Here is a 27,773-nt window from a genome sequence, read left to right as displayed (position 1 = left end):
AGGACTTATAAATATATGGATATTTTCACTTCATAGCCAAGTTCACTTTGTCTGTAGTAACCCTGTTGCTCAGACTATGTGACTGAATGTATTCAAACGTGTCATATTGCATTATGTGTTCATAACTTATTTGCTTTGCAAGTTAATGGCTCTTAGAAGTTAAATTGTTCGGAGAAATCTTAAGTATATCTCCCAGTCACCTCTGCATGTGGCTGTTGAGCAGCTGGAGGGATGCAGGCCTAGTTTTCCATTACATCTGAGCGCAAGTGAGAGCTCATTTAAAGTGGGATGCTCAGTGGATTTTAAGTCATGCTACAGTGATTGCTGTTTATTTTCTCACTGCAGTCGCGCCAACGAGTATGAGGGGGAGGATGAGGTTTGCCGGAGCGAGAAAGAGAGAGAAAATATACCTCCTTGGCAACCCACGGCATCACATCCTTGACTAATGTAAGTATACTTTAATGGTTGCTCAAAAGAGACAAGCATTAAATTGGCACCATTGAACATATACTGAATATGTCAGAGGCCTCAACAGTGATGAAAAGTTCACTTTCACTTTGTTAGTCACTAACCACGGACCTTTCAATTCCCCAAACCTTCAGCAGAGGTGTGAAATATATACTAAATCCTTGCACAAGTGAAAGTATGGTTACTTTTAGCAACAACAAGACAGAAATGAGTGAAAGTACAAATGTAGCAGTAACAAACAGAACTGCAGCAGAAATTCTTGGAACATCTAGCAAGTTTCACCTTGTTCTTCAATGGTTAGAACATCCTCAGCTGGAGGTGTGTTAGTGTTTGTTGTGTTGATACAACTGGATCAGACAAAGCAGTGCTGCTGGAGTTTTTAAACAGTGTCTAGTCACTGTCCACTTTATTACACACCTACCTTGTTGGCCCAAAGAACAAAGGACTTCACCCATAAGATACTGGTGTCTGGATAGTTTTGGTTGGTGTCCAGAGGTAACACTGCAAGAATTAAAAACTCCATCAGCACTGCTGTGTCTGATCCAATCATACCAGCATAACACACACTAACACATCATCACCATGTAAGTGTCACTACAGCACTGAAAATGATCCATAGTAGGGGTCATGATCATTGAAGAAAAGGGTGGGAAAGTTGCAGCAGGTGGATTACAGTTTGTAAATGTAACTAGTTACCACTCAGTTCTGCCACTGATCTTAGGCCAAATCTGTGCTAGTCACTGCCATGACACTTTGCTAATGCTCCCACTCTCTCCCCTTTTCCCTGTCCCAGGTTTTAAATGTTGCAAACAATCCAAAGTGAACTGTTTGGTGTAAAAATGTCAGCGGCTGCATTCATTGACCTGGTCTGCCATGTTTGAGGGAGGTTAATCTGTGCATCCCTTGCGTAGAAAGGGCAAGAGTGTCATGTGTTGGTTTTTAATATGTAATCCTACTTTCAAATATTCAAAATGCAATAATTTCTAACCAACCAGAGCGGCTCTTTCAGCAGTCACAGAGCAGAGAAGGATGTGTTCACTGCACTGCCTATGAGACATGGCAAAATACCTACTACCTGCTGTACTGAAATCTTTAAGGATAAGCATTTCTTTTTCTCTTCAAACCTATACGTCTGTTTTAGTAGACATGGATTAGGTATAGTTTATTTTATTATACAGATTGGAGTGAAAATGGTGAATCAGCATAGAAATTCTTCTTAGCCTAGACTTAGGCCAACTCTAGGTCTTTGGAAATGGCCTGTGAGGTTTAAAATTATGATCTGTTTATAAAAGGAAACATTCATTATCTGTAACCCTTATCCAGTTCAGGGTCGCGGTGGGTCCAAAGCCTACCTGGAATCATTGGGCGCAAGGCGGGAACACACCCTGGAAGTGGGCGCCAGTCCTTCACAGGGCAACACACACACACTCACACACATTCACACCTACAGACACTTTTGAGTCGCCAATCTACCTACCAATGTGTGTTTTTGGACTGTGGGAGGAAATCGGAGCACCCGGAGGAAACCCACACAGATACAGAGAGAACACACCACACTCCTCACAGACAGTCACCCAGAGGAAACACACGGGGAGAACACACCACACTCCTCACAGACAGTCACCCGGAGGAAACCCACACAGATACAGAGAGAACACACCACACTCCTCACAGACAGTCACCCGGAGGAAACCCACACAGACACAGAGAGAACACACCACACTCCTCACAGTCACCCGGAGCGGGAATCGAACCCACAACCTCCAAGTCCTGCTGCGCCACCGTGCCGCCCTAAAAGGAAACAATATTTTATAAAGATAAACTTCAAATATGTGCAAATTTATTTTAGTTTTGTATAATTTTCACAAACTGAAACATCAGTGGTGCTAAATAATCTTCAAGGAAGGTATCCAAAGATTTAGATCCATTAGATCCTTGTTTTTCCTTCCTGAAAGTCTGGACTGAACCAGGCTCTGCCCATTGACAATGACTCTCACCTGCGGCTGTTTTTCAATTTATGTTTCTGCATCTAACTTATGCCAAAAGCATGGCATATATCCCAGGTAGATGTGAGCCCTAGGCTAAACCGCACATCCCCAGTAGTGAAAGTGTGTCATGTCAGCGCAGACCACAATGACTGTGATTGGCCCGCAGTCAGAAGAAAATGAATCAGGTTGTACAGAGGAAGTCCAGACATATGCACTCTGCGTCTCCACACTTCGGAGTCTGCAGACAGCCAGAGATTTCCTCAGACGTTGGTGTGGATGTCACAGAACGAATAAAAATGTGGAACGTAATAGAAATACAGAAACCTCCAATTTAAAAAAAATACTCTTTACATAGTCCTAAATAATGCACATCAAAGACCATAAAACTAATGATACTACACCATTACACTGTGTACTACATAGTGTAGAGGGCGATGTTTGAGATTCATTCCTAGAGGTTTGACTTGTAGTTGAAGAACGATGCAGATGCACCATTCGACACTCACAAAGGCTTAGGGCACGTCCGCAAGCAACGGTGTGAACCTTAATGTGTTTGGTACTTTACCAGTGTTCTGAACATTGTGTAACTTCTCTAAATTCTCTTCCCTGGAGGGGGCACCAGTCCTTCACAGGACGACACACTCACACCTATGGACACCTTTAAGTCGCCAATCCACCTACCAACATGTGTTTTCGGACCGTGGGAGGAATCCGGAGCACCCGGAGGAAACCCACATGGCCACAGGGAGAACACACCAAACTCCTCACAGACACTGGAGCTGTGTGACAGCAACACTACCTGCTGCGGCACTGTGCCACCTTCTATTACGTTATGCTATGGTTCTTTAAACACTTTAGAGTAGTTGTAAAAACCTGTTTGTACCTGTTTTGGAAGCTCACCCATTTAAAAACACGCACAGAAAACCACACATAATGGCAGCGATTAATTATGGCCTGGAGGTGGCTCTCAACCAATTCATAAAGTGAGGACAAATTACATCAGGTGGGGTATTGTGCTAATGTATATCACAGCTACTACAAATCATTGAAATAGTTAAACAAAAAATAAATAAATAAATATAAAAAAGAAGGATACGCTTGAATGAGATGTTTACGGAGTATCCATGGTTCTCTCGTTTCGTGTGTGTGAGTGTGATGAGCCGGCCGTGTTTAGTGTTTGAAATGCAGCTCAACCTTCAGCGCCGCACGAGCCGTGCTCTTCCTCACGGTCACCAGCTGAGATCTCTTTTCAGCGGCGAAATAATAATATATCAGCTCGCTCTTCAGCGCATATTAATGCAATCAACCCAGCGCTCGGCAATTGGAACGCATAGCATAAAGCTATTCAGAGTTCGGCAATGGGCTGCTATTTATAAAGTAGCTGTGGATATTGATGGGGTGTTGGGGGGTGTACTGATCCAACATTGACATTGGGAACCATATCCAATACGTGACTCATGGCTGGGAGCTTATGGTAGGGAAAATAGAACTCCACTTCTCAGTTCAGGGATGCATATAGAAAATATAGCAGCTGGTGAGTTAGAAAAAAATACGTGATGGGACCCTTTATCACATCTGACTGTAAGAGACAGAATCCCTCTTGTTAAAAAAGAAAAAACGAAGCGCCGTCCCATTACATTGTGGCAGGCCCACATTTCGCCGGAATGTGCCTCGCAGTCACAGTGGCATCTGTGTTTGATTAATGAACGGATAAAGTATTTAAAGGAGGGTTTAATTTTTAATGCCCTACATCTGTTCGACGCCTCCAACAGATCAATACGCGGCCTTTTACGCGTACATAAATCTACCAGCGCATTCCTCCCTATCGCAAATGTGTGTTTCTTTTTTTCTTCTTTGAAGTTTGTTTCAGATGTCGCCCCCACTTCCTTTAAATATTGAGACGAGGAAACGTGGCCTAATAGGACGAGGAGAAAGTGTTTGCGGGAGAAATGAAGCCGTCCGGATGACGCTTTAATGTATTTTCTATTACAGGCTGCAGAGAATGTGCACGTCGCCTCCATTAGAAGGTCAAGCTGATACGGAGAAGTGAGTACCCCCCCCCCCCACACACACACACTACACCAGCTTCAGGGACACTTCAGGGATTCAGCGCTGTCACAGTAACAAGGAGGAAGAGCAGGTGATGTATGGACGTCCACGCAAAGCACAAAGTAGTCTCACAAACATAAAACATACACTGACAGACAAAGATACTCATAAAGATAGAGATGTCAGAAAAGGGTCTCCACACACAAGCTTCCACTTCTAAATATAACACCCCATTTTACAGCATTTCCCAGGACCACCATTTGCATTTATTGCTGCTTTTGGTCTTCAGATTTAAAAAAAAGTGGTTTAGTTGGTGGTACTCTACAATTAGTCCATCTATTGGTCGGTATATCTTTACCCCCACGAAAAAGAAGCCTATTATTTAGGTAGTGGATCATTCTCAGCACTGCACTGCACTGGATCAGACACAGCAGTGCTGCTAGAGTGTTTAAACCCTTCAGTGTCTCTGCTGGACTGAGAATATCCACCTAACAGCATCCTGTGGGCAGCGTCCTATGTTAACTGATGAAGCACTACACGACGACCGACTCAAACTGTGCAGACCGCCTCTGACCTTACATCTACAAGGTGGACCAACGAGGTAGGTGTGTCTAACAGAGTGGACAGTGACTGGACAGTGTTTAAAAACATACAGTGGGGAACACACACTAACATATCAGATGATATAGATCCACCGCCCAGATGATACCTGGTCTGTGGTGGTCCTGTGGAGGTCCTGACACTTTAAAAAAAGGGTGAAAGGGGGCTAACACAGTATGCAAGAAGTGGACTACATTTCTCTGTAATCGTAATACTACAACGGACTCCTTTGTGAAAAGTGAGTGTAAAAACGAGGTGAATTTAATGTTATGGTTGATGTGTACGTGTCGGGCAGAATAGATTATTCACGCTCAGTTTTATTGCTGCCTCTTGACGTCCCACCGTGGCTGAGTCTCTCAGTTTATTTTCCACTTGTTTCCACACACCTGCCGCATTCCTCCACGTCACCGAGTGCAGAGTTTGGTCACGGCACTTGTGTCGTGTAGCGTGAAAAAGAGGTCTCTGTGACACTAGGCCAACGGTCTGGATCCAAATGGCCAAATTTGTCCACACTTGAAGCTGTGACTACACGACTGCTTCCTGCAAAGTGACTGGCGTCATCAGGAACGGACACGGTCTGAGCTCATAACGGCAGTAAAATCAGGGCAAATTGGCACAAGTCTAAGCGATGACTCTTTCTCAGTGGCGTAGGTATGAAAGCATAGGCCTTGTGTATTAAAGGCCTTGAGCATTTCCAAAGGAACAGTAGCAAAACCACAAAGCCAAGCATCTCTCATTTACTGCTGTGAGTAAATGTTTCGCAGGCCGTGACAATAAAATTGGAAACAGCGAATGAAAAAGTTCACACCGTGCTGTGTTATTACGCAGCGTTTTGTAAGTAGGGCTCTTTATCAAAGGAGTTGAGGGATTCCTAAGGAATACTAGCAAAGCCGCTGTATCTACTTCAAACTCATTGCCAGTACAACACTCACAATCATGGCACTGTTCCTTAAAGAGCAGTTGTTATGAAGAAATAAAAATCCCATGTTCAGTTCCTGTGCACATTCATTTGGGGATCTGGGGTCCACCAACCCACACACTGTGAGACTGTGGTCTGAAAGTCTGTAAACATGAGGGACAAAAATAACCCATTCTGATTTGATGATGTTTCTTTAGGATTGTCCTTCCCCCTCTGCTGAGCCTCTCCAATCACTGCATTGGACCGGTGTTTATGTGAGAGCGCAAAGACGAGGTTAAACAGACCAAAACAAACAGTAAAAACAGAGAACGGAGGAAAAAGAGAATTGAGCGAATACAACTAAAAACCAGAGCTCCTCGCTCCTCACTGCTGTGCACTCGGGGTTGGGATGAACAGCGAGTGGCTCGTTATCATTTAAAGGAACAGGCGCAGAGACTGGTCATTCTGAACAGACAGGTGGAAAACCCTGCTGTGGGGTTTGATCTTTGGGATGTTTTGACCAAAGCAGGTCACAGATGTTTTATTAAGACCCAGAACTGTGTTCCCATGTGGAAGAGAAGAAGAAATATGCCTCCGTTACGGCCAAAAATATATAGACGCGGAACATGATCATCAGTCAGTCTTAGCTGGCACTATAGCCGGGTTGTGTCTGTGCTCTAATGCTCTCAGCTTAACCTTAAACGTCCTGAGAGAGTTCCTCTGTATGCAGCTGGTTCGTCTGCAGCGTTGCTTTTTTATCAGAAGCTGAGATAATGAGGATGACTAAGTGTGACTTCATTAATCACTGAGGGTCGGGGATGAGGCACTTCATAGACCTGGCCTCTGAATATCTGTGTGTGTGTGTGTGTGTGGTGTTTTTTCTCATTTCCTTAATGCTGCACGCCATTAATTAAAGTCATCACAGCCACCAGCGAGCACCCACAGCTGCTTTATCAAGAGAGGTTTACATAAGCATTAAAGTGCAACGCAGGTGATTCCTAAAAAAATCTTTAAAAATGTTTGTACCCGTCTTCTTTTAATTCTAAATCTTATCTGTGATAGTTTTCCAGAAACGGGAAGGTCATGACGTGGAGAAAAGGTGGAAAGGAAACCTCATGGACAGGCCGTTGACTGCTGTGTTGAACTGAATGCAGTTTTAAAACGCACTCTTCGTGAACTCTGTGAACCCAGCCTGAGCATCTAACAGTGTTTCCTATGAAGTTCAACTATTAGAATCTCAGTGAAGCAGTTTATGCACCAAAGGGTGGTTCCCCCACATGGGCCAGCCACGCTTAAATTAGGCTTAACTTACACTCTCAGAAAAACAGTCCCTGTGGTGGTACCCTCAAGGGAACATATCCAGTACCTTTAATTAGGGAAAATAATTGAACCATATTCAGTATTAATTGTAGATTTTTTTTTAAGTTTATGTTTTTTAATATTTATTTTATATACCTACCTCCAGGACTTATATTAAACTCCTTTATTTGACACAGCTCTATAATCAAATCTAACAAATATCCCCCTCTCCTTCTGGAGATGAGAATGTAATGTATCTTTAGGGAACACAACTGCGTTACCTTTAAAGGTTCACTTACAGTCTTTGTTCCTTAAGAAGAATAACGTACCCGTAGAGTACACACTTCTAAAAAGATGGTTCTACAAGGGTTCTTTAGTAAAGCAAATGGTTCTATATAGAACCCTCAAAGAAATTTTTGCATGATTAATGGGTTCTATATGGCACCAAAAAGTGTTCTTTTATTGGAACGATATTGTAACAATAGAAGAACCCTCTTCTAAAAGGTGCTATATAGAACCATCAACTAAGAACACTTTCATGGTGCAAAGACACATTTAATCATTCATTCATTCTCTGAAACCCTTATCCAGTTCAGGGTCGCGGTGGGTCCAGAGCCTACCTGCAATCATTGGGCGCAAGGCAGGAATACACCCTGGAGGGGGCGCCAGTCCTTCACAGGGCAACACAGACACACACACACACACACATTCACACCTACGGACACTTTTGAGTCACAAAACCACCTACCAACGTGTGTTTTTGGACTGTGGGAGGAAACCGGAGCACCCGGAGGAAACCCACGCAGACACAGGGAGAACACACCACACTCCTCACAGACAGTCACCCGGAGGAAACCGACGTGGACACAGGGAGAACACATCACACTCCTCACAGACAGTCACCCGGAGTAAACCCACACAGACACAGGGAGAACACACAACACTCCTCACAGACAGTCACCCGGAGGAAACCCACGCAGACACAGGGAGAACACACCACACTCCTCACAGACAGTCACCTGGAGGAAACCCACGCAGACACAGGGAGAACACACCACACTCCTCACAGACAGTTACCCGGAGCAAGAATCGAACCCACAACCTCCAGGTCCCAGGAGCTGTGTGACTGCGACACTAACCTGTTGCGCCACCGTGCCGCCCACATTTAATCATGTAAAAGGTTAAAAAATTGTTCAGGGTTCTATACTGTTTCATTACTAGGACCCTTAAAGAGCCATAATGATACACATGATTTTAGTCCAAAAACCAGCAGAGTCTACTCTGTCTAACTGGGTTTTTGTGTTTATATATATAAAATATTTATTTTTTTAAACAAATATTGGTTCAATTAAACAATTTAAAGGTCGTCATATTGAAGTTAGTGTTTGTTTAAACAGAGCTAACCCTCTCATTTATTTATTGAATTAAATGCCAATTGTCATTTTAATACTAAACAACAGTTACCATGACAAAAGAGTAAGGAATATCTGAATTTTCAATAACAAATATACATTACTCAGAAACATTTAAAGATTTATTTATATACACCTCATAAACAGATCTCAAAGCTGGCAAACGTCCCAGAAATGTTGGAGGTGTGCTGTAAACATCTGATTATCAAATGACAACATCTGAGTAGCTGAAAGTCTCCCGAAATATCAAATTTACAGTGCCCCATGGACATGCACTGGGTTAAAGGCAGGACCTAGAGGAAAGAATCGACTTGTTAGAACATGGGGCAATTAACGGTAGCACAAAGCACGTAAATTACCCCAACACTGGTCTTTATGGAAATATATTTAATGATCTGTCAGTATGAGCTTTTTCCCCCTATTCATTTCCCTTCCACGTGGGGTTAAGTGGAATTTCCCGCCGCCGAAAGCCTCAATGAAGACATATGAATCTTACATGTGGATCACATTTCAAAGCTGTTCTGAAGAAGACGAGTGTCTCAGGATTGTTATTTCTTAGCAAACCCTTCTACTTGACTGGCACCTAGTGGTGAAAAATGCCAAGTACGCTACATCTGATGAAAGTAAGAAGTACATAATAAGCCAGATTTGTTGCGAAAACAATCAATGCTGCTACAAGATATTGGATTGCTGCCTGTGTCTGCAACGTGCTGCCAAGTCAATGAAACTAATGAAACACTGTCTGAAGCAGTTGATCTGTAGAAAAGAGTGTGAAATGGGAACACGGGAGCAGCACTCGATTGAAGGTGTTTAAAAGGCCTGATGTTCAGGAAGTTTACACGTTCAAATTATATTCAGACAGTAATAGACATGTACAGTGGAGGCTAAAATATTTTACTCTGACATAGGCTTAAGGCTTTCAAACTCTCAAAGTTTATCCACAACTCCATACACTTTGTGTGGACGTATCATGAATAAATCAATGGTTCAGTGCATTAAGGTTAAATAAACCACCCCACACACCGTGAAATAAGACCCTGGAGGTTGTGGGTTCGATTCCCGCTCCGGGTGACTGTCTGTGAGGAGTTGGTGTGTTCTCCCTGTGTCTGCGTGGGTTTCCTCCGGGTGACTATCTGTGAGAAGTGTGGTGTGTTCTCCCTGTGTCTGAGTGGGTTTCCTCCCACAGTCCAAAAACACACGTTGGTAGGTGGATTGGCGACTCAAAAGTGTCCGTAGGTGCGAGTGAATGTGTGTGAGTGTGTGTGTTGCCCTGTGAAGGACTGGCGCCCCCTCCAGGGTGTATTCCCGCCTTGCGCCCAATGATTCCAGGTAGGCTCTGGACCCACCGCGACCCTGAACTGGATAAGGGTTACAGATAATGAATGAATGAATAAAACAAGTTGTTCTGATTTCGTGCTGCTGTTTACGTAGAACGCTGAGACGCCCCTCGCCTGAGTCTCTCCAATCACAGCGCTGGACCCACTGTTATGTGAGAGCGCAAATGCGAGGTTAAACCGAGCAAAACAGACACAACAAGAGCACTGAGTGAAAACGGCTGTGCGCTCGTGGTAGGGGTGAACAGCGAGTGGCTCATTATCATTTAAAGGAACAAAGCTGTGAAGACAGTAGGGAGAATGTTGCTGTGGGGTTTGAGCCTTGTGGTATTTTGAGCAAAGCAAGTCATAGACGTTTCTTTAAGACCTGAAACTGTACTTTATACTGGGCATGTACTTTATAGCCACAAGATTTCATTTCAAAATAAGAGCTGAGAGACTTTATTCACTATTTCATTTCAGATTTTGATGTATCAAAAGATGTAGACTTTTTGGTACCTGGTGCCTCCAGCTCCTCGATGTTGTCTTTGGTTTCGTTTCAGCCTTTTGAACCAGAATTCGTTCAGCCTCAGGACTGCTGTAAAGGTAGACCCTTAAATACAATCACATGTGCAATGAGTATCTGTACTCTGGGGTGATGGCGCTCCACCCTGGATCTCTGAGAGGAGTTTGAGTGGTGTCTGAGAGCCAGAATCGAACATCCAATATCAGTACCTGACCCCACTAACCTTTGAGAGGCTGAATGCAGTCGAATCCTCACAGACATGTTCCAACACCTACTCCAAAGCTTTCTCAGAAGAGTAGAAAGTGTTAGAGCTGCGAATGTGGGGTCAGACCCCCTGCTGACAGCCCTTATTTCAGAAGAAACATTGGACGAGCAGGTGTCCATTGATTTGAAGATTAAAAAGACAAAGGAAAATGAACATGAAAGAAAATAATAAAACAAACCTTTACCTGCATAAAGCATCAAGGATTATTAGAAGTGGGAGAGGTAATGATTTAGGCTCTCGCTCAGAGCTTCAGGGGACAAACCTAAGTGGCCACTCTGCACCTTTCAGAGAATTTAAAGCCCTTTTCTGTTTGGTTTATTAAGAGGGTAAGAGCAGAACTTGCTCCGTGGAGAGGCACTCATCAAACGGCTTTTGTTCTCTTTCCTTTTTTTTAAAATCCGGCCAACAACCAAAATGCAGTCGATGGGGTTTGAAAACCCAGACAACAAAAGGCCAAGATCAGGGTCTGAGCCGTGCACTTCCTCAGCCTTCTATCAGCAGCGAGAGTGCCTTGCATCAGCCTCTAAAAATAGAGTAACCAGAGCCCATCTGTTCCTCTGCTATTTCAGACTATTACATATGATCTCCGAGAGGCCGTTCCACTGAGCCGTCTAATTCAGGCTTTTTAAAAACTGCAGGCAGCATGAATAGTCGAGGTGGAAAGAACGCTTCGGAACAGTGAGCGATCCAGACTGGGCTTAAGTGATTCGTCCTCCGGTTACTTACGGGAATGACCAGTTACATAATGTACTTGGTGTACAAACACATTTTGAAGTGTCTATATTGTAACGTAGAATTGGTAACTGTTGCGTAATATTAAAAATGACGACTTTCATTTTATTCAACAGAAAAATACGTCACTTGAAAATGGCACATGAGGGTCATTTATTCATCACTGCATTCGTTGTAAGTTAAGAAAAAAAGGTGCTGCAAATTTGATTTGTTCTTGGGAAAGATAGTGTTCAGAGATGTGTGTGTTTTGGTTTTGACAATTTAAAGGTGGTGATTTCCATGTTAGTGTTCGCAAACATAGCGTATTAAAGGGAACGTCTTCAATAGTGTGGATAGCGGTTGTTTACATTCAGAAGCTCTGCTGAACAACTGTTGTTTGTAACTCATTTGTAACTGAAGTTGTTTAGTGTAGTAGCACATTCGGTAATGTGGTTAGCCATCTCCAGAATTTGGGGACATTTCCACCTTAAGTGATCTGAAACAACAAGAATAAGTCAATATTACCCACATATTGAGCAGGAATAGAGCAATATCCTCACCTTAGTACATGCTTTTCAACGTATGGTTTTTTTTTCCATTGTTTAAACATACTCCAGATGCCTCTGCCATGAGCTGAGGAGAGAGAGAGAGAGAGAAAGCCTAGCATACTGCACTGAGAGAGTTTGTTATTTTACTCATTTACAGACACTGGTGCTATGTAAACACATTAGACCGGTTTCCAGTGCAAACCGAATAGAGAGCAACAAATGGTAAGGAAACATCTTCGGACACTTTTGAGTCACCAATCCACCTACCGACGTGTGTTTTTGGACTGTGGGAGGAAACCCACGCAGACACAGAGAGAACACACCACACTCCTCACAGACAGTCACCCGGAGGAAACCCACGCAGACACAGGAAGAACACACCACACTCCTCACAGACAGTCACCCGGAGGAAACCCACGCAGACACAGGGAGAACACACCACACTCCTCACAGACAGTCACCCGGAGGAAACCCACGCAGACACAGGGAGAACACACCACACTCCTAACAGACAGTCACCCGGAGGAAACCCACGCAGACACAGGGAGAACACACCACACTCCTCACAGACAGTCACCCGGAGGAAACCCACGCAGACACAGGGAGAACACACCACACTCCTCACAGACAGTCACCCGGAGGAAACCCACGCAGACACAGGGAGAACACACCACACTCCTCACAGACAGTCACCCGGAGGAAACCCACGCAGACACAGGGAGAACACACCACACTCCTCACAGACAGTCACTGTCACAGTTTCTAGTTTTGAATTACAAATGTCACACAAAAAAGCTTTACTTATAAGTTCCAAGTCTATAAAAACTAATTCCAATGATGTCCCTCACACACACACAATGTGTATAGTCTGCACAGAAAAGCACTGTAGCAGCTCCAGCTGTTTCTAGGTTCCTAAGGTCACAGTGCCCAGTGTAAAGCGTTGCCTAGAAGGTTGTGCCTTCTCTGGAGTTTCACTAGGTTTGGACAGAGCTGGACTATATTTTGCTGTGCATCCTGATTTCCCTGGCGTTCTTGTGGCCGAACGATATCAAGCACTCTCAGGGCGGTTCTAAAATCTAGTGGAACAACTTCCAGACTGCAGCAACGGAGACACCCTTGATTTCATAAGACACGCTGAAACAGCAGGTTTACAGTGTCCTGGAAGATGCTGAAAGAAAAGGACGTTTAGAGAGAGTCTGAAACATGCCCAGGTTGGGTGCATGTTATAGAATGTATCAGTAGAGTGCGCCATCTGCTGGATTTCCAGAGCATTTCACAAAGGAAGACCCAAACGTAACTTCCCATCGTGTTTTTCATTCTTAGAGTTAAAAAAATAAAAATAAAATAAAAAAGGTATCCCCTGAGTAGTACCCTCAAGAGTCTGTGAAGGGGAACATAACTTTACCGTATTCGATGACTACTGTTTTACAGCCCATTGGTTTGACCCCTTGCCCCTGGAAGAAGCAGCATATTGATGGATGGATGATTGGTCCATCATCAGTCTATTCAAAAGACTGGTTCAATTCCCAGTTCAGGTAAGCAACCTTGGGCAAAAAAAACCACTATTGGCCTACAGCTGTACGCAAAAACATTCATTCATTATCTGTAACCCTTATCCAGTTCAGGGTCGCGGTGGGTCCAGAGACTACCTGGAATCATGGGGCGCAAGACGGGAATACACCCTGGAGGGGGCGCAAGTCCCTGCAAAAATATATGAAATATAAATAAAATATATAATACAGGTGACTAATAGTATAACTTCTGGGTGCAAGAATGAAAAGTCTTAAAGGGAATATAGTATGAAAATAATTATTGTTTCATATTACTGTAGCCCATCAGTTCAAAAACTTTGAAATTAGACCACCCAGTCTGTTTGTGTCCACGTCAGAAAACTTTAGATTAAATAAGACATTCAGATGTTGTGCTACTTCTTACGTACAGTGCAGACTTTAGAATTGTCCCGCTCCCTCTTCTGAGTTTCTCAAGTCACAACACTGGACATTGTGTTTATGCAGAGCGTAAAGTTTAACTGAATAAAACCTGAGAAAACAAAACAGGGAAGAAAGAGAAAGAGAACCGAGCGAAAACAGCTAAAAACCAGAGCTCCTTTTCCTCTCTCCTCACTGCTGTGCGCTCAGGGTCGGGGTGAACAGCAAGCGACTCATCATTTAAAGGAACAGTGCAGTTTAGACAGGGGGAGAACACTGCTGTGGTGTTTGATCCTTGTGGGATTATGAGCAAAACATAGTCATTTTATTAAGAGCCCAGAACTGTATTCACTTGTGGAAAAGCGGAGAATGTGTTCCTTTTATCACCACTACGCGGTCTATGTAGGTGTCGTGTGGCCTTAAAAGTGCCTACGTGTTGTTGTTAAAGTATAAATTCAGCTCTAAAAACGTTCAAGGACAATGAGGTCAGGAGGTCACGCTTTATTCCCACAGTCCACCCTCTCGAATCATGAAAGAAAAAGTGGCAGTGAGTTCTGGTTCTTAACTGCAGTCAACACAGGAGACGCTCAACAGTGAAATTAATTTAACAGTTTAATGGGGACAGAAAAATGTGAAAACACAATTTCGTCTGAATTCGTTACATTGTTATGGAAGCAGAAACTGACACTTTCATGCTTGTCTGAAATTAAAGAACAGTTATTCAGAAACGTGACACAGTTGTGACATCGAGGAAGCTGAAGTTTTTACCAGTTCAGTTACGGCACACACTCGAGACTTGAAGTGTTTTGTCTTCACCTGTAAAACAATTCAAAACAGTGTCTCGCCATGGCCTCGAAAAATACAAATCGGTGCCACTGGTAGTTTGTGCAAAATGACTGAGTATCAATGGGCACACAATGCAACACACAGCATGAGACTGGGCAAAGATGAATGGAGCCAGAGACAATTGGCAGTGGGTGTGATATGGCACTGTGTTATTTACACAATACAACACTGCCACCTGATCAGGTGTGTATAGTGGCACAGTGAGAATCCTCCACTTTGGTCTTCCTCTGTCTATCTCTCTCTCTCTCACACACACACACTCTCTCTCTCTCTCACACACACACACACACTTCCATTATACCCAGAAAGACCGAAGTGAGTAGCATGAGAATACACAAACACAGTGAAATTCTCAGGTTTAACAGCCTTTTACAAACCAGAGGCCAAAGCCAGAAAACACAACAAGACAAAAGTTGGAGCCAAACACACAGATCCAGCATTTCCCCATTTCACACAGCCTCTGAATCTTAGAAGCCGCACTTTAGGGATTCATTAGTTGCTTATTAGTTGTTCCAGAGGTGTCTTTCACCTCACATTTCACTGTTTGGATTAGGGATGCACCAAAGTCCAAGAACGGCCAGCCTCAGGTATTCTGCCAAAAGCTGAACAAGGATAAAAAAAAAAAAGTCCCCAATGATTACAATTAAATGCCTGTTCCTTTTCTCTCCTGTCTCTAAATGACCTGCTCAAACAGTAAGAACGGATGTTCTTTAGGAACTATTTCACTGTTACAACACAGGGACAGCCAAACGAACAAAGAGGAACGTCTCCGAACGTCTGTAGCCGCAGTTCTGCTTCAGCTTCTTTAAAGCCCTATTCAATTTTGAAGATGGAGGGATTTAAATACACAAAGTTTAATCCATGTATTTTAAGAGTTCACTCCTTTTTGAGTCGTACAAGTCATAAGTTCTGAATTCAATTTTTCTTTTTAATTGTGGTGCGCTGTGACCTAAGATGCCTTTCGGCTCTGGACCCCCCATGACTCTGATCTGGGTGAAGCAGTTATGAATAATGTACGAATGGATGGTTTTTGGTGCAAAACTAGTTTGGCTTTCACTTGCTCAGGTTCATAATAAAAATAATCTGTCCACGCATTTCTGATGTTGCTAAAAACATTGAGCGTACCTTTGGTAAATACAAAGAGCAGGGTCTGACTGACAGTATTGTATTGTATTGTTTGGCCGATTAACTCTTAAAATATATAGGTTCAAGATTGATTGTTTGTGGATGAATCACCAATAAAGCAATGAATGCTTTCAGAAAATGTTTACAAAAAAATGGTGAACTAAATAATGTACTTTGCAACTGATCAGTTCAAGTTTTAAGGGTAAAATGTTACAAATCTGTTGAAGTCTGACACTTAAACAGCCTGTTTTACATCATATGACTGAACTAAAAATGACTGGGTTGTTCAGTTTGGTGTAAATATAATTAAAGTGGTCACTGATTATATTTTTCTATCAGTCAGCCCTTAGTGAAGAGGTACTCAGCCAGTCTTTAGCAAGATTGCTGCTCATCTCATCCCCCACCCCCCCAAAACAAATAAAATAAAAAATTACTCGGGACATCTCCGAACAAATAAACAAAATAAAAACATAAGGGACTTGAAGTCAAAACACTGCTGTTATTATACGTATATGGTAAACTCAATTTAACAGCAACTAAACTAAACAAAACAAGCTGTCCTGGCAACCAGCCAGAGGAATCAAAATACAAAAAAAATAATAATAATAATAAAAATGCTTAAAATCAATTAGAAGCTTTTAACAAGATCAGCTAAATAGAAATCAAACTAAACCTACATCTGGCATCTCCCAATTAACGTGTCCTAGAATAAAGCAGTTAAGAGATTCTACGTTTGTGCAGCCGAAATAAATAAAAGGACGATCCGAACGACAACTGACACCAGCTCAATTAACATACAAATTAATAATTAAATCTGACATGAATATAGGAAATACAACTCAGCGCTAAATTGTCTAAGGTCTCAGACTGGAATTCAGCCTTCAGCGTTCGTCCTGTACGCTAGGCGACACCTGTTTAACACAATTCTAAGTTACAACCGCTGCCACTGGAGAGAGACAGCGACGTTAAAAAAAAAACGGATGTTACCTGGCTGTTCAAGGTTGACATAAGAAAGACAAAACAGAAAAATCAATCCCACAGATATCATTAACAGCATTACACAAAAAGAATGAAAGAAATATTAAAGAACAAAGACTCATCACCAAAGACAAGACAGGAAAAAATATACATGGCACTGATTAATTCTGAAGCAATAAAATCATATATAAATTTTCTTTTTTTTTTTTTTTTTTTTATCCTAAGATATTAATACCATCTAAAATAATAAAATTTGTTCAGGCACCTGTATAGTCAGCTCAACAGGAGTTTTCACCACCAAGGGGACCTTGCATATCTTTAAAGAGAGTCAGCACACAACAGGTTTAAAGCCTATTCACACCAAGGATGAGTTTCCACGTGAAAATAAAAGTGGAAGTGACTTTTTAAACGCAGCGGAATCTATACATATCATACCCAACGTGTTGTACTCTACTCTCAGAATTTGGGACGTAGATGGAAATGTGATTCCTGAATTAGTTGCGATTATAAATCACTTCTAATCACTGCAACTAAAAAGGTGCACACCACTGGGTTTAACCATTCCACAAAAACACTGGGGTAAAACCAGAGAAAAGAAGCAGTCACCGTGTTATTCTGAGCCATCTCCCACCTACGAGTCAACACCAGCTTTGATTATTATTTGTACAAATTAATTTGAAAACATTTTAGTGTAATGTATAATTGTAATTCACAATTCAAACATTATCATTTTAAGCATCTGTTGATTAGAATTAAAAATGAATAGTCGTTTAAAAAAAATTCTTCACGCTTGCCTTTTTCAAACTAATTTTAGGTCATTTTTAACACTACGTAACAGTTACTATTAATGACGAAAGAGTAGGAGGATGTTCAAATTTTGAAGTACAAAAAAGTGTTACACCAATTCTTCAATCCTATTTGTACACCTAAAAGTCTAGTTATTCTCAGTGGGAAGGACAGCATTAATATGAGTACTCTAAACTGTTTCTTCACCTGTAAAAATGAGTGAATAGGCCTTTACACAAACCTGAACAAAGCATCACAATGCCATTGCACATATTCAGGGGACACTTACACTAGGTCGGGATCCAGCATTCAAACAAACCACCTCCCATCCCCAAGCCGATTCACAGCTTCATTCACTTCCGCACTAAGACTCAACCACTAACACAACAAAGCTAAATAGGTCTACCATAGCTTCTACATCTTTATATAAAATATGAAATAAGTGCTTTAAAAATATACTTAAGGGAGCTTTATTGATTATCAGCATTTCCCTGTAATCTAGTCCTGATTATTACTCAGTGTGAAAATGGGAGTTACTTTAAAACGACACAACACTGAACTTTAACACTAATCAGATTTGTAGGTTAGGTGGGCAGTTGGAGTAATTTAAAGGCCCTTGGGCACTTATTTGGTGAGGGGTTCTGCTACTATTAGGCCTAGAAGAACAACATCGCTTCACTTGTGTTAAAAATCGCAAGACACTAAAAGCAACCAATATTCAAGCAACCAATGTCTCTCATTTGTGAATTGTCCCCACAGGACCAAGAGGCAGATACTCTTATTATTAGTTACATATTATTATCTATAGATAACGGTGTAAAGATATGCAGTTACGTACTGTGTTCCCAGGTGAAGATTTTTATTATTTCAGGAATTAAAATGTTCTGGTCCTACAGAACTGTGATTATACACCCTTCATATAAGTCTGGCTCAGATCAAGAAGGCAAAGTAAGCAACGTAAATAATATTTCAGTCATGTGTGTAGTTGAGTGCGTAGTATAAGCTCCGCTCCTCAACTTTGATTGGATGCAACCAAGGTAGAGGTCTTCAGATCCAGGTTTTAGCCTGGGATTTTAAATTGGCCGGCCAGTATGACACTCTAGGTACTACCACCAATGGATGGCCAGGTATAGTGTAATAGTGGTCTGGATTTGAAGACCTCTGCTCTATTAAAATATAAAAATATAAATGAAAAATGACATATCTGAATATGTCACCCAAGCAAAGGGTTATTTTTAGGCTATGTCCGGATCATGACATCATGAAAGCCACCATATTGAATCAATGGTAAGTTTTTCTAATAGGAGGGTGGTCATGCAGCAAAAATTCAAAACTCAGTTGTTTCCAGAACCTAAATACTCCGCCGCATCTTCGGTCAGAAGGGATGGGAACACTGTTTCCTGTAACACTGTTGGGCATTTAGGGTCTGGTCAAGCCTGTAACAAACAACAAAAATTTGAAATTTGTGTTTTGATAACTTTTAAACCACAAGATATTGCTAACTGGATGGGGCCAATCAATTTCTGAGACAATTTTGGTCTTCTTTGATATGCTCCATGACCACCTTCCCATTGCAATAACTTGCACTTGGTCCAATATGGCAGATATGTTCCAGACATACTCTAGACATAGCCTAAAATAGTCTAATTTCTGAAATAAAAGGGTATCCTGTGACTTATGACCCACACTGTGTGTACACACACACGTACGTGTGTCAATCAAGAGAGAATTTTTGTGAGTAATTTTTGGCTCATTTGACACGTATTGAAATCGTTACACCTTTATCTATAGGCCATGAATCTAATCCAATTAGGCTTTCCATCAGACTTTACCTGGCAAATATCAGCCAGTCACCTTTCAGAGAAGGAATACTCAAAACAGCAGAAATAAAAGCACACAAGTCTCTCCTTTAAAAACAAGTATTCAGGGTAAAACAAGACTTCTCAAATGATGCTCAATCACATGCAAAAGACCCAAAATCCACTGCTTTCAGGAGAAAGGCCTGGCAAAGCAGCTTCGTAAAAAGCTTCCAACACTGAGGTGCTGACTGGGGGTCTGGATGTTGTTTTTTGTTTGTCAAAACCTTTAACACCCCTCCATGAGAAAGTAAGAACTATGCCTCGTGTCCAGCAAAAGCAATACACATGCTGAAGACGAGGAACCTTCACAGTAAAAGGTTCCTGCTATTGCGTACAAAGGTATAAAATGAAGCCCAAAGTAGTAAGGGGGGGGGGGCATGCTCTTTCAAATGACAGCATCTCAGAGGCTATGCTTTAGTTACAGATACCCACACCATTTCAATCCTCTGCCTGGATTATTAACACCAGTGTTGAAACAGCAGACGCTTCGGACGTCATTGAAAGAACACAACTGAAGAGTAACACCACACAACACTAGCCAGGGTCATTTTGCACCACGTGAAGGAACGGAGTGGGGAGAGAGAAAGGGAAAAAAAAAAAAAATAAAAAAAAATAAAATAAAAAAGTATTCCACTTTGTAATGGCTTCCCCAATTCTACCTGAGTAAAGAGTTATTCTGGGTTTTTTTTTCTTAAAAGCACAACAGCCCAAAGCCATTCTAAGCAGGAGTTTGTTTCCTCCTGTTAAGTGTTTCTGAATAGGTGTAGTCATTTTTTTTTAAAATAATATATGTTTACATAAAGTGCTATTACTCAACATGATGAACCAAACACCTCCACTCGGTTGAAAAGGTTAACAATGACCCACATCCCTTCGCCGACAAAGGTTGATTATTCAAACCAAGCCTGTGAGATGGTTAAAAGGACTAAATCAGCATCTCTACTGAGGCCCATTCTTTGGTCTGTCTGGCCAAGATGATTAAAAACAACAGTTATTTAATAGCATACCATGATAACTCTAGACACAGTGTACCATAGAGTTCTAAAAAAAGGCCTTGCGTATGTAATGTCACAGTAGATGGTGAGGCTTCAACAAAATCAGCTGCTTACTGACAGTGACCGGTATTGCCATTCTCCAACCTCAAACAGTTTCAGTCGGCGCCCAGCTGCAAATACTGTAGCACTCAACGTAAAATGTGCAAAGAAATTTTACTGTAACAGCAAGAGTAAGCACAGCACTTCCAACCACAGTCAGCTGTTGAGGACTCACGTTGAAATACAATTTTTTTTTCAGTCAGAAGTGGTCAAATTCAACTTGGCTAGTGTGGTACGGCGTTGGAATCATGTGGAAAAACGATGCATACTCTTCTGTTACATTGTTTCCCCAGTAGGTCATTCCTTTTTGTTTTCTCAGCAAATCAATAACCTGCTGCTTTGTTTAATTCAAGTAAATGTTTGAAAGATTGCTGAAAGATGTGAGAAATCCAACATAAAATGACTCAAAATACCTTATATTTTTCTAAAATCCATTTGAACTGGCTGGGTTAGTTGATAACGATAATACTGTGAACTATGTTATGTCTGCGTAAAGGGCTTCTGCAGAAATAAAAATTTAAGATGAAAAGAAAAGTATACATATATATATATATATATATGTAAAATGTGTGTGTGTGTGTGTGTGAGAGAGACATGAAAATTTGTGAAACCAGCCTAAAAATGTTCATCAAGCTTGCAGGGCTCGATTTGCTTGAAGGGAGTGGTTCTGACTTGCCAATCAACTTTTACATTATGCTTTGTTTCAGAAAAAAATGTATACAAACAAAAGAACTCAAAAAATAAAGAAGAAAAGCAATATGTCAAGCAATGCCTCTGTAGGACCATATCCCAGCAGAAAAATGTTAAGACTACTCCATTTCTCTACCAACCCGACACAGCTGGCCGTACGCCGTCCCTTATTCCTGGTCTTATGATTATATTTCAAAAGGCTTTTTTTTTTTTTTTTTTTTTTTTTTTTTTTGAAGGTCAGAATTTCAATTTGTTCAAGAAGTATTTGAATGTGCAGATAAACACCTGTTCTGTTCTGAATGCAGGAAGAAACCAAATAACGGAGGCATCAACTGTGGGTCTAGAAATAGTTCCACCATAGGACCACACGGAGGTACACGTCACACCTCCATTTCTTCTCAGCTTCGCAACTGACCCAAGCCAGGAGCCAAAAAGGCCAGCATCTGTGACACGAGTAGAGCTCAGAATGTCCCTCAGATGCTATAGTGTATCAGTTTGTGTGTTCTCCAATGCCTCTGTGCAGCTCATAGCAATGTCATCTGCAAAGGAACCCTGCAGAAATCTGAGGTTTCAAGAGTACATTAATTATCCCTTCTGGCACAAACGCAGTCCTCACCATATTCCCCTTTCAGTTTCTTCTGGTTGGGGGAAGAAAAAAAAATCGTGGCCCAATTTCTAAGAAGAGAGCATCCAGGTCAGATCTGACTGTAGCACCCAAGGTGGAGCAAACTAAGCACTGGCACTCAGCACCTCAATGATCAGGTCCATCCAGGTTCTCCTCATAGTACACCACTCTTTTTGGATCTAGAGAGGGAGTCATAAAAAAATACAAAGAATAAACAGCTGTCACTGCTGATCAATATAAATGACTAGTAAATCTAAGATTAAGTAGTAAGATTTGGTATTTTTGCTCCTGGGCTTGCCCTACAGTTACAGAGTGTAATTCACTTTTCCAGCATTGTTCCTAAAAGGGAAGCAGGTTTCCTACTCTACTTGAAAGTTAGACAGTGCAGTTTCTGCAGTTTTGAACCTGGAGTTATAAACATACTGGTGGTGTTGTTCAGAAAATCCACATCCAAAACCCACTTTAAGATCTAAAGCCTAACTCATTCATACACAGTGCCACTAAGGGCACAGTGTATACCTTAGTTAATCAGAGCATTGGGAGGTGCTCAAATTTGAGTTACGAAGCTTACAAAATGAACTGTGTCATTACCACCCTTCATTGTAAGTATAGGCTGTTTTAGGCTTGTTGACAAGGTTGAATACAGGTGAAATGCTGGGTTTCCTGAAGCAGAATGGGATTGTATGTATTTGTTTAAAAGAGTTCTAGAACCTGAATATGGGTGGAGTGTTGCCTTTATCGATAGCCTACATTCATCCACAAAATAAATATCCAAATCTCAAAATTAAAAACCAAACACCTAAGCAATAAACAAACAGCAGAATATTTGAGGCCAGCCCAACAAGAAATATACCCAAAAGTGGCAGCACAAACCTACTGGAAAAATACAAAATAAAACCTCCTACCTTGCTTTCGAAGAGTGACAAGATATTCAAATTCTGCAAGAAAGAATAACTAATTAGTCTTTACATCACATGAAGAAATGTTCAATATCTATTTGTTTCTCAAACCCTGTGCACATATTCAAACACAACTAAACTCCAGAAATCAAACACAAGAAAAAAAATGCTTGTGAAGAAAGATTACCTTTAGTGTGGTACAATACAGCATCTCTCAGATCAAACAGTCCCCAGCTATTCGCCACGTCATGGTGTTCTTTTACATAGTTTTGTGCCTTGGATGGACTCAACGCATTAACTACTGGAGCCACTGACGCCCCTGCATCCAGGTCCTTACAAGAAGCCTCTGAGCTTCTGATCTCTCCTTTCTCCTGATCCTGACTCTCAGACTGAGCGTGCAAAGAGTCCTCACTGGCAGTGCAAGTAGGGGAACAGGCTTTCAAAGCAGCATCTGGGCTACTAGTCCTTTTCTCCACCTCCTGAGGCGCTGGGAGAGAAACCGCAGAAGTTGGATCCAGGCCTGGCTTGTTGAAAAACGGAAGGCTCTCCCCTTGAAATGTGATGTCGGCCACTTTGAGTGCGCTTACAGTCGGTCGAGAAGAGACTGTGCCCTCTGGGCCTCCGTTTGGCTCGTTGATAAAGGACAGACCCCACTGGTTCTGGAAGATATCCCCGAGGGCTTTTTGATTTGTCTGAGCATCAGGGGCGTCCACGTGGCGGGCACTAGGGAGCACAGTTTGCATATTTAAAGGTTTATGAGGGTAAACAAAAAGACTAGATTTTCTTGGCTCTGGAGCTGAGGGACAAGCTGAGGAGCTACAACTGGTGTCCAGGGCAGATGCTACATTCTCTTCTCCTAAATTACAGGAGGCAGAAGGTGCGGCGCTAGCAGCAGAGTTGAACAATATTCCCACAGGGGGGCACCCATTCGCCTCTCCAGACACAGGGCCATTTGCAAAGTTGACAGATGTTTTTACAGCAGACATGGGCACCTGGGAGATCTTTACAGACACCTGAGCCAGAGCTGCCTCTGCACTGGCCTGCAATGATTTGTTGAGGTTTTCCTTAACTTTGCTTGCATAACTGATCTTGGGCACAATTTTAGCACTACTGTTGTCCACTGGAAACACTGGGGGAGGCTTGAACAAAGTCCATGAGTCCTCTTTTGAGGTCACTGAGGAGGTCAGCTTGGTTTTATTGACCTTGTCATCAGTCTTTTTACTAACAGGGCCTGAGGCCCTACTATCAGGATTTTTGCACTGCACCTCTCCCACAGGGGTCATCTCCTGGACACCTGTCTGACGAACATCTGTGTGCACCTCTGTTTTAAGGCAAGTCTTTGTGCAATTAGGCCTAGAGTTCACCACTTTCCCAGCAGTCTCTTGGCCCAAGGTCTCCAGGTCCTGCTTGAAATAAGACGTAGTCCCCCACTGCACAGCCTTCTCCTTGTCCCGACTCACATTTTCTGAGCCTTTCACACTGATGCGTTTAGCCCTTCGCTTTTTAGGCGTAGTGTATCCGCTCTCTGATCCACTACCATCATCTGCAGCAGCCTTAGTGGAGTAACCATTTGTAATGTAACCAGAACCGAAAGACACATCTCCATTGAGAGACAGCAGTGGACCTTTCTCATCCAAAGGTCTGACCTCACAATGTGGTAAACCAGAGGTCTTATTATTCCCATCCATATTGTCAAAAGGATTCAGAATGTCTTTGCTGCCTATCGTTGCTGTAACCTCTGCAGACTGTCCTTGCTTCAGACATTCAATAAATTCCTGTCTTCACTTTCTTCAAGGGGATCTGGAATACTTGTCCAGTCATCCTCAGTATCTTCTCCTCACCCAAGTTGATACTATCTAGTTTACCATTGCCTGAGGAGACAGAAGGACAAAGAGAAAATTAGTAGAAATGATTAACGGGTAAAGAATTATATTTCATACTTCTCAGAAATAAAATAAATAACCACACATGGAGGAAAAAATTAGGTGAACTTTGAAACGATCCAAGGCCACCATGACAGAGCAAAATGCAATGCTGTCCACCAAGACTCAATGAGTCACATGGCAGTGAGCCAGAGCAGGACTATATATAATCTTCCTGGAAAATCTTTAATGCTTATGCGAGAGGTTTGCTGGCAAAACAACAATTCTAATCTTTATTGAAAGGGAGTGTTTAAAAGAAAATGTGTACTGTTATAAACCTTTATTTGGGGAAATTTTAGAGAGGGCAAACAAGTTGATAGCTAATAAAACCTGTTTCCCTCTGGTTTTGGTGTTTGGTATGATGTAAACATTCAAATGCTGCTTTTATTTAAGATACATTTGGTGAGACGAGAAATAAAAATGTGTCAGTATATTTATAAAACGTTAACTCAATAATTAGGTCATCAGACGTTGAGACGGTCGTATAGGTGGAGAAGGCCCAATGAAAGCTAACTCAGCTATTTCTCTTAGGGGGGGTGTCAAAAAAATGTAGCTTTGACGAACTAAATGTGAATAAATGCCAGTCCCTCGTTGATATTTCTTTAAGAAGCAACAAAAAAAAACAAGTCTGTAGAACGATAGTTGGTCTAAAAGTGACTATATAGTATCAGTTGTTGAAATGACAGTTTCCTCAGAGCAGCTAAGCTAAGCTAAGCGAGGTTTTGCTTGCGTTAGCTCACATTCCCCCCGAATTCAAATGACTTACACATTTACAGAATGTTAAACTTCACTTAAACGCAAGCTTAGGCGCGAATAATGTTCACTAAGCATACGCCGTGGAGTGTTACAAATCAGTTTTAAAAATACGTTGAGATTTATGAGAGAAACCAGTCGGCAAAGCGGTATATAGGACTTTAGGCTTCAACATGGCGGCAGGAAACGAGAGCTGTCCTACTCGAGACATATTCGATTCATATGAATCGGTTCTGTTCCATGAATCATCAAAATGACCTACAACCTAGTTTATTGAAAGTCTTATTTTGTAACGAGCACATTCAACACCATATCGACTCTTTACACACTATAGATAAATATTTGACAACAATGTCTTTCTTAAAAGCTGCATATTTATAACATATTTGAACCCACTCATTCTATGTTCAGGAACTTTTATGTAAAACATTCTTAAAACCTTTCATTTTTAATAAATAAAAAGTATTCAATATAGTTTATAAACTCTTATTTCCATAGTTACAACTGTAATCAGTCAAAATGGTCTACAGTGCCACATTTCACAGCAACACCGTTTGTATAAACTTAATTAAGCTGACATTTTAAAAAGCGTCATCTCCTTAAATGATAGACTATCGTTCAGAATTGCTAGGTGTCCTTCGTGGTCTAAACATGTTGTTTCCTTTAGTGTATAGCATTTCATATTTGTTTTAACTAGAGTACCTTACATATGCTGAAGTAGTTTAGCAGGATTTCCACAGTAATTAGGATTTAATTCACTTAAATTCCACCCCAGATATTTTCAAATAAAATAAAATAACCATGGTGTGCAAGTTAAATTACTGTCAAAGACCAAATCACTGCTAACTAAAATACAAACAAATAAATGAATGACATAAAAAACTAAATCTGATTTCTGTATAAATTCAGCTGATTTCGTTTGATTAAAATGTGTTATTATTAATAACAATTTTTGGGAATATTTTAATAATATGTTAATCACTCATTCTCCACTTTAGGTCCCAGGAATCAAAATGATTCATATTTGCCGTGGTTCGATTCACTGAAACGGACGATTCAAAAACAGTTGGCTCATTGAACAGAGTCGAACTTCAGAAGATTCCAGTGCAGCCGGTGACGCGGGTGCGTTGCTAAACAACCAGCTAACGGCTAACGAGTATCTAACCTGCGAAATAACGCCGTGAACCACGAAAACACCTGTATCAAACGCACAATGAATCACGTACAACGTGTGTTTTATAAATACACGACAGTGAGAAGCGTCTACATGGCATTTTTGCTCGGGTAGTCCAGACTGTCTAAAGGCTAGCTTGTCAAATCTGGGCTGCTAGCTAACGAAAGAATTTGCAGCACGGCGGCCACTCGGAGTAAACAAGTTTAATTCCTCTCAGATAACGAGTACCCCCACGCCCGTGCGAAGATAATACATGTATTGTATTATAAAGCTGCACAAGATAAACTGCAGACAGTGCGAATGAATCAACTTTTGTCTACATTAAGCTAATTCAGCGGCCGTGGACCGGCTGTAACAGAAGCTCGGAGAGTGAAACGCTGCTAAAGGAGCGAACCTGTTTTTTCTCCTTCTGCGTTTCCTGGAGCTTGAACTCACAGTTGAAATGGACATTGTTGTTCAGATGTCTCTTGTGGGACTCCCGCGCTCTTTCCTTCTCTTGTCCATGGCGCTGAAGAGGTTTTCTCTGTGTTTTCCTTGTGTTTTCCTTGTGTTTTCCAGTGTTTTCCTGAGCCCCAAGGTCTCCGGGCTGCTCCTCCATTGAGCTGTAATGGGTGAAATGTGTTGGATTAATGTGGTGTGCCCCGTGTGGCCGAACTCGGTTCAGCTCAGAAATATTCAGCAACACAGTTCCTTCTGTTACAAACATTAAATCACCTCCTTGTTTCTACATTCATTATTCAATTCCTCAGCTTTACAGACTACACAGGAGCACGTTTACAGTCTGCAGTCCATCTATTGCTCTGTGGTGGTCCTCATCACTGAAGAACAGAGAGAAAGAGCTGTATAAAGCACTACATTAGTCTGAGATGCCTCAAGTGCCTTATCAAGACCTCCCTCTCGGATAGGAAGCAATCCTCCCTGCTCCGGTTTACCTCTGCCACTGCCCTGTTCAATTCTGAAATAAATAAATCTCAACAAAAACACATAAATAATCAGACATCACAGGCATCTATCTAC

General features: G+C 41.7%; 1 protein-coding gene and 1 long non-coding RNA gene across 5 annotated transcripts; one reads left to right on the top strand and one right to left on the bottom strand.

The window, feature by feature from the left end:
* The first annotated feature begins 354 nt into the window (after positions 1 to 354).
* LOC136674545 (uncharacterized) lies at positions 355 to 21,804 on the top strand. Its single transcript, XR_010796061.1, has 3 exons — positions 355 to 447; positions 4,449 to 4,502; positions 21,689 to 21,804. It is a non-coding gene; the product is annotated as an uncharacterized lncRNA (long non-coding RNA).
* LOC136674544 (FMR1-interacting protein NUFIP2-like) lies at positions 14,482 to 27,773 on the bottom strand. 4 transcript variants are annotated; one of them, XM_066650582.1, is made up of 5 exons: positions 27,471 to 27,773; positions 27,151 to 27,358; positions 23,095 to 24,778; positions 22,914 to 22,946; positions 14,482 to 22,187 (listed from the first exon to the last, which is right to left on the bottom strand). In XM_066650582.1, the coding sequence occupies exons 3-5, from the start codon at positions 24,593 to 24,595 to the stop codon at positions 22,135 to 22,137; spliced, it is 1,587 nt and encodes a 528-aa protein (XP_066506679.1). In that variant the 5' UTR covers positions 24,596 to 24,778; positions 27,151 to 27,358; positions 27,471 to 27,773; the 3' UTR covers positions 14,482 to 22,134. The 4 variants fall into 4 exon arrangements, with proteins under 4 accessions (XP_066506679.1, XP_066506678.1, XP_066506680.1 ...); XM_066650581.1 differs by lacking the exon at positions 27,471 to 27,773 and having other exon boundaries at positions 27,151 to 27,386; XM_066650583.1 differs by lacking the exon at positions 27,471 to 27,773 and having other exon boundaries at positions 27,192 to 27,386.

Source organism: Hoplias malabaricus, chromosome 18 (genome assembly GCF_029633855.1).
Source record: "Hoplias malabaricus isolate fHopMal1 chromosome 18, fHopMal1.hap1, whole genome shotgun sequence".
NCBI classification, from domain to species: domain Eukaryota; kingdom Metazoa; phylum Chordata; class Actinopteri; order Characiformes; family Erythrinidae; genus Hoplias; species Hoplias malabaricus.
Note: the sequence above shows the minus strand (reverse complement) of the source record. Positions and strands in the feature narration are given on the sequence as shown.

Excerpts from the sequence above, each read along its gene's own strand:
- LOC136674544 (XM_066650582.1), bottom strand. The coding sequence starts at position 24,595 with ATGGATGGGAATAATAAGACCTCTGGTTTACCACATTGTGAGGTCAGA. Across the intron at positions 22,947-23,094 it reads TGTATTGTACCACACTAAAG|AATTTGAATATCTTGTCACT; the intron begins GTAATCTTTCTT and ends TCTTTCTTGCAG. Across the intron at positions 22,188-22,913 it reads TGTCACTCTTCGAAAGCAAG|ATCCAAAAAGAGTGGTGTAC; the intron begins GTAGGAGGTTTT and ends CTCCCTCTCTAG.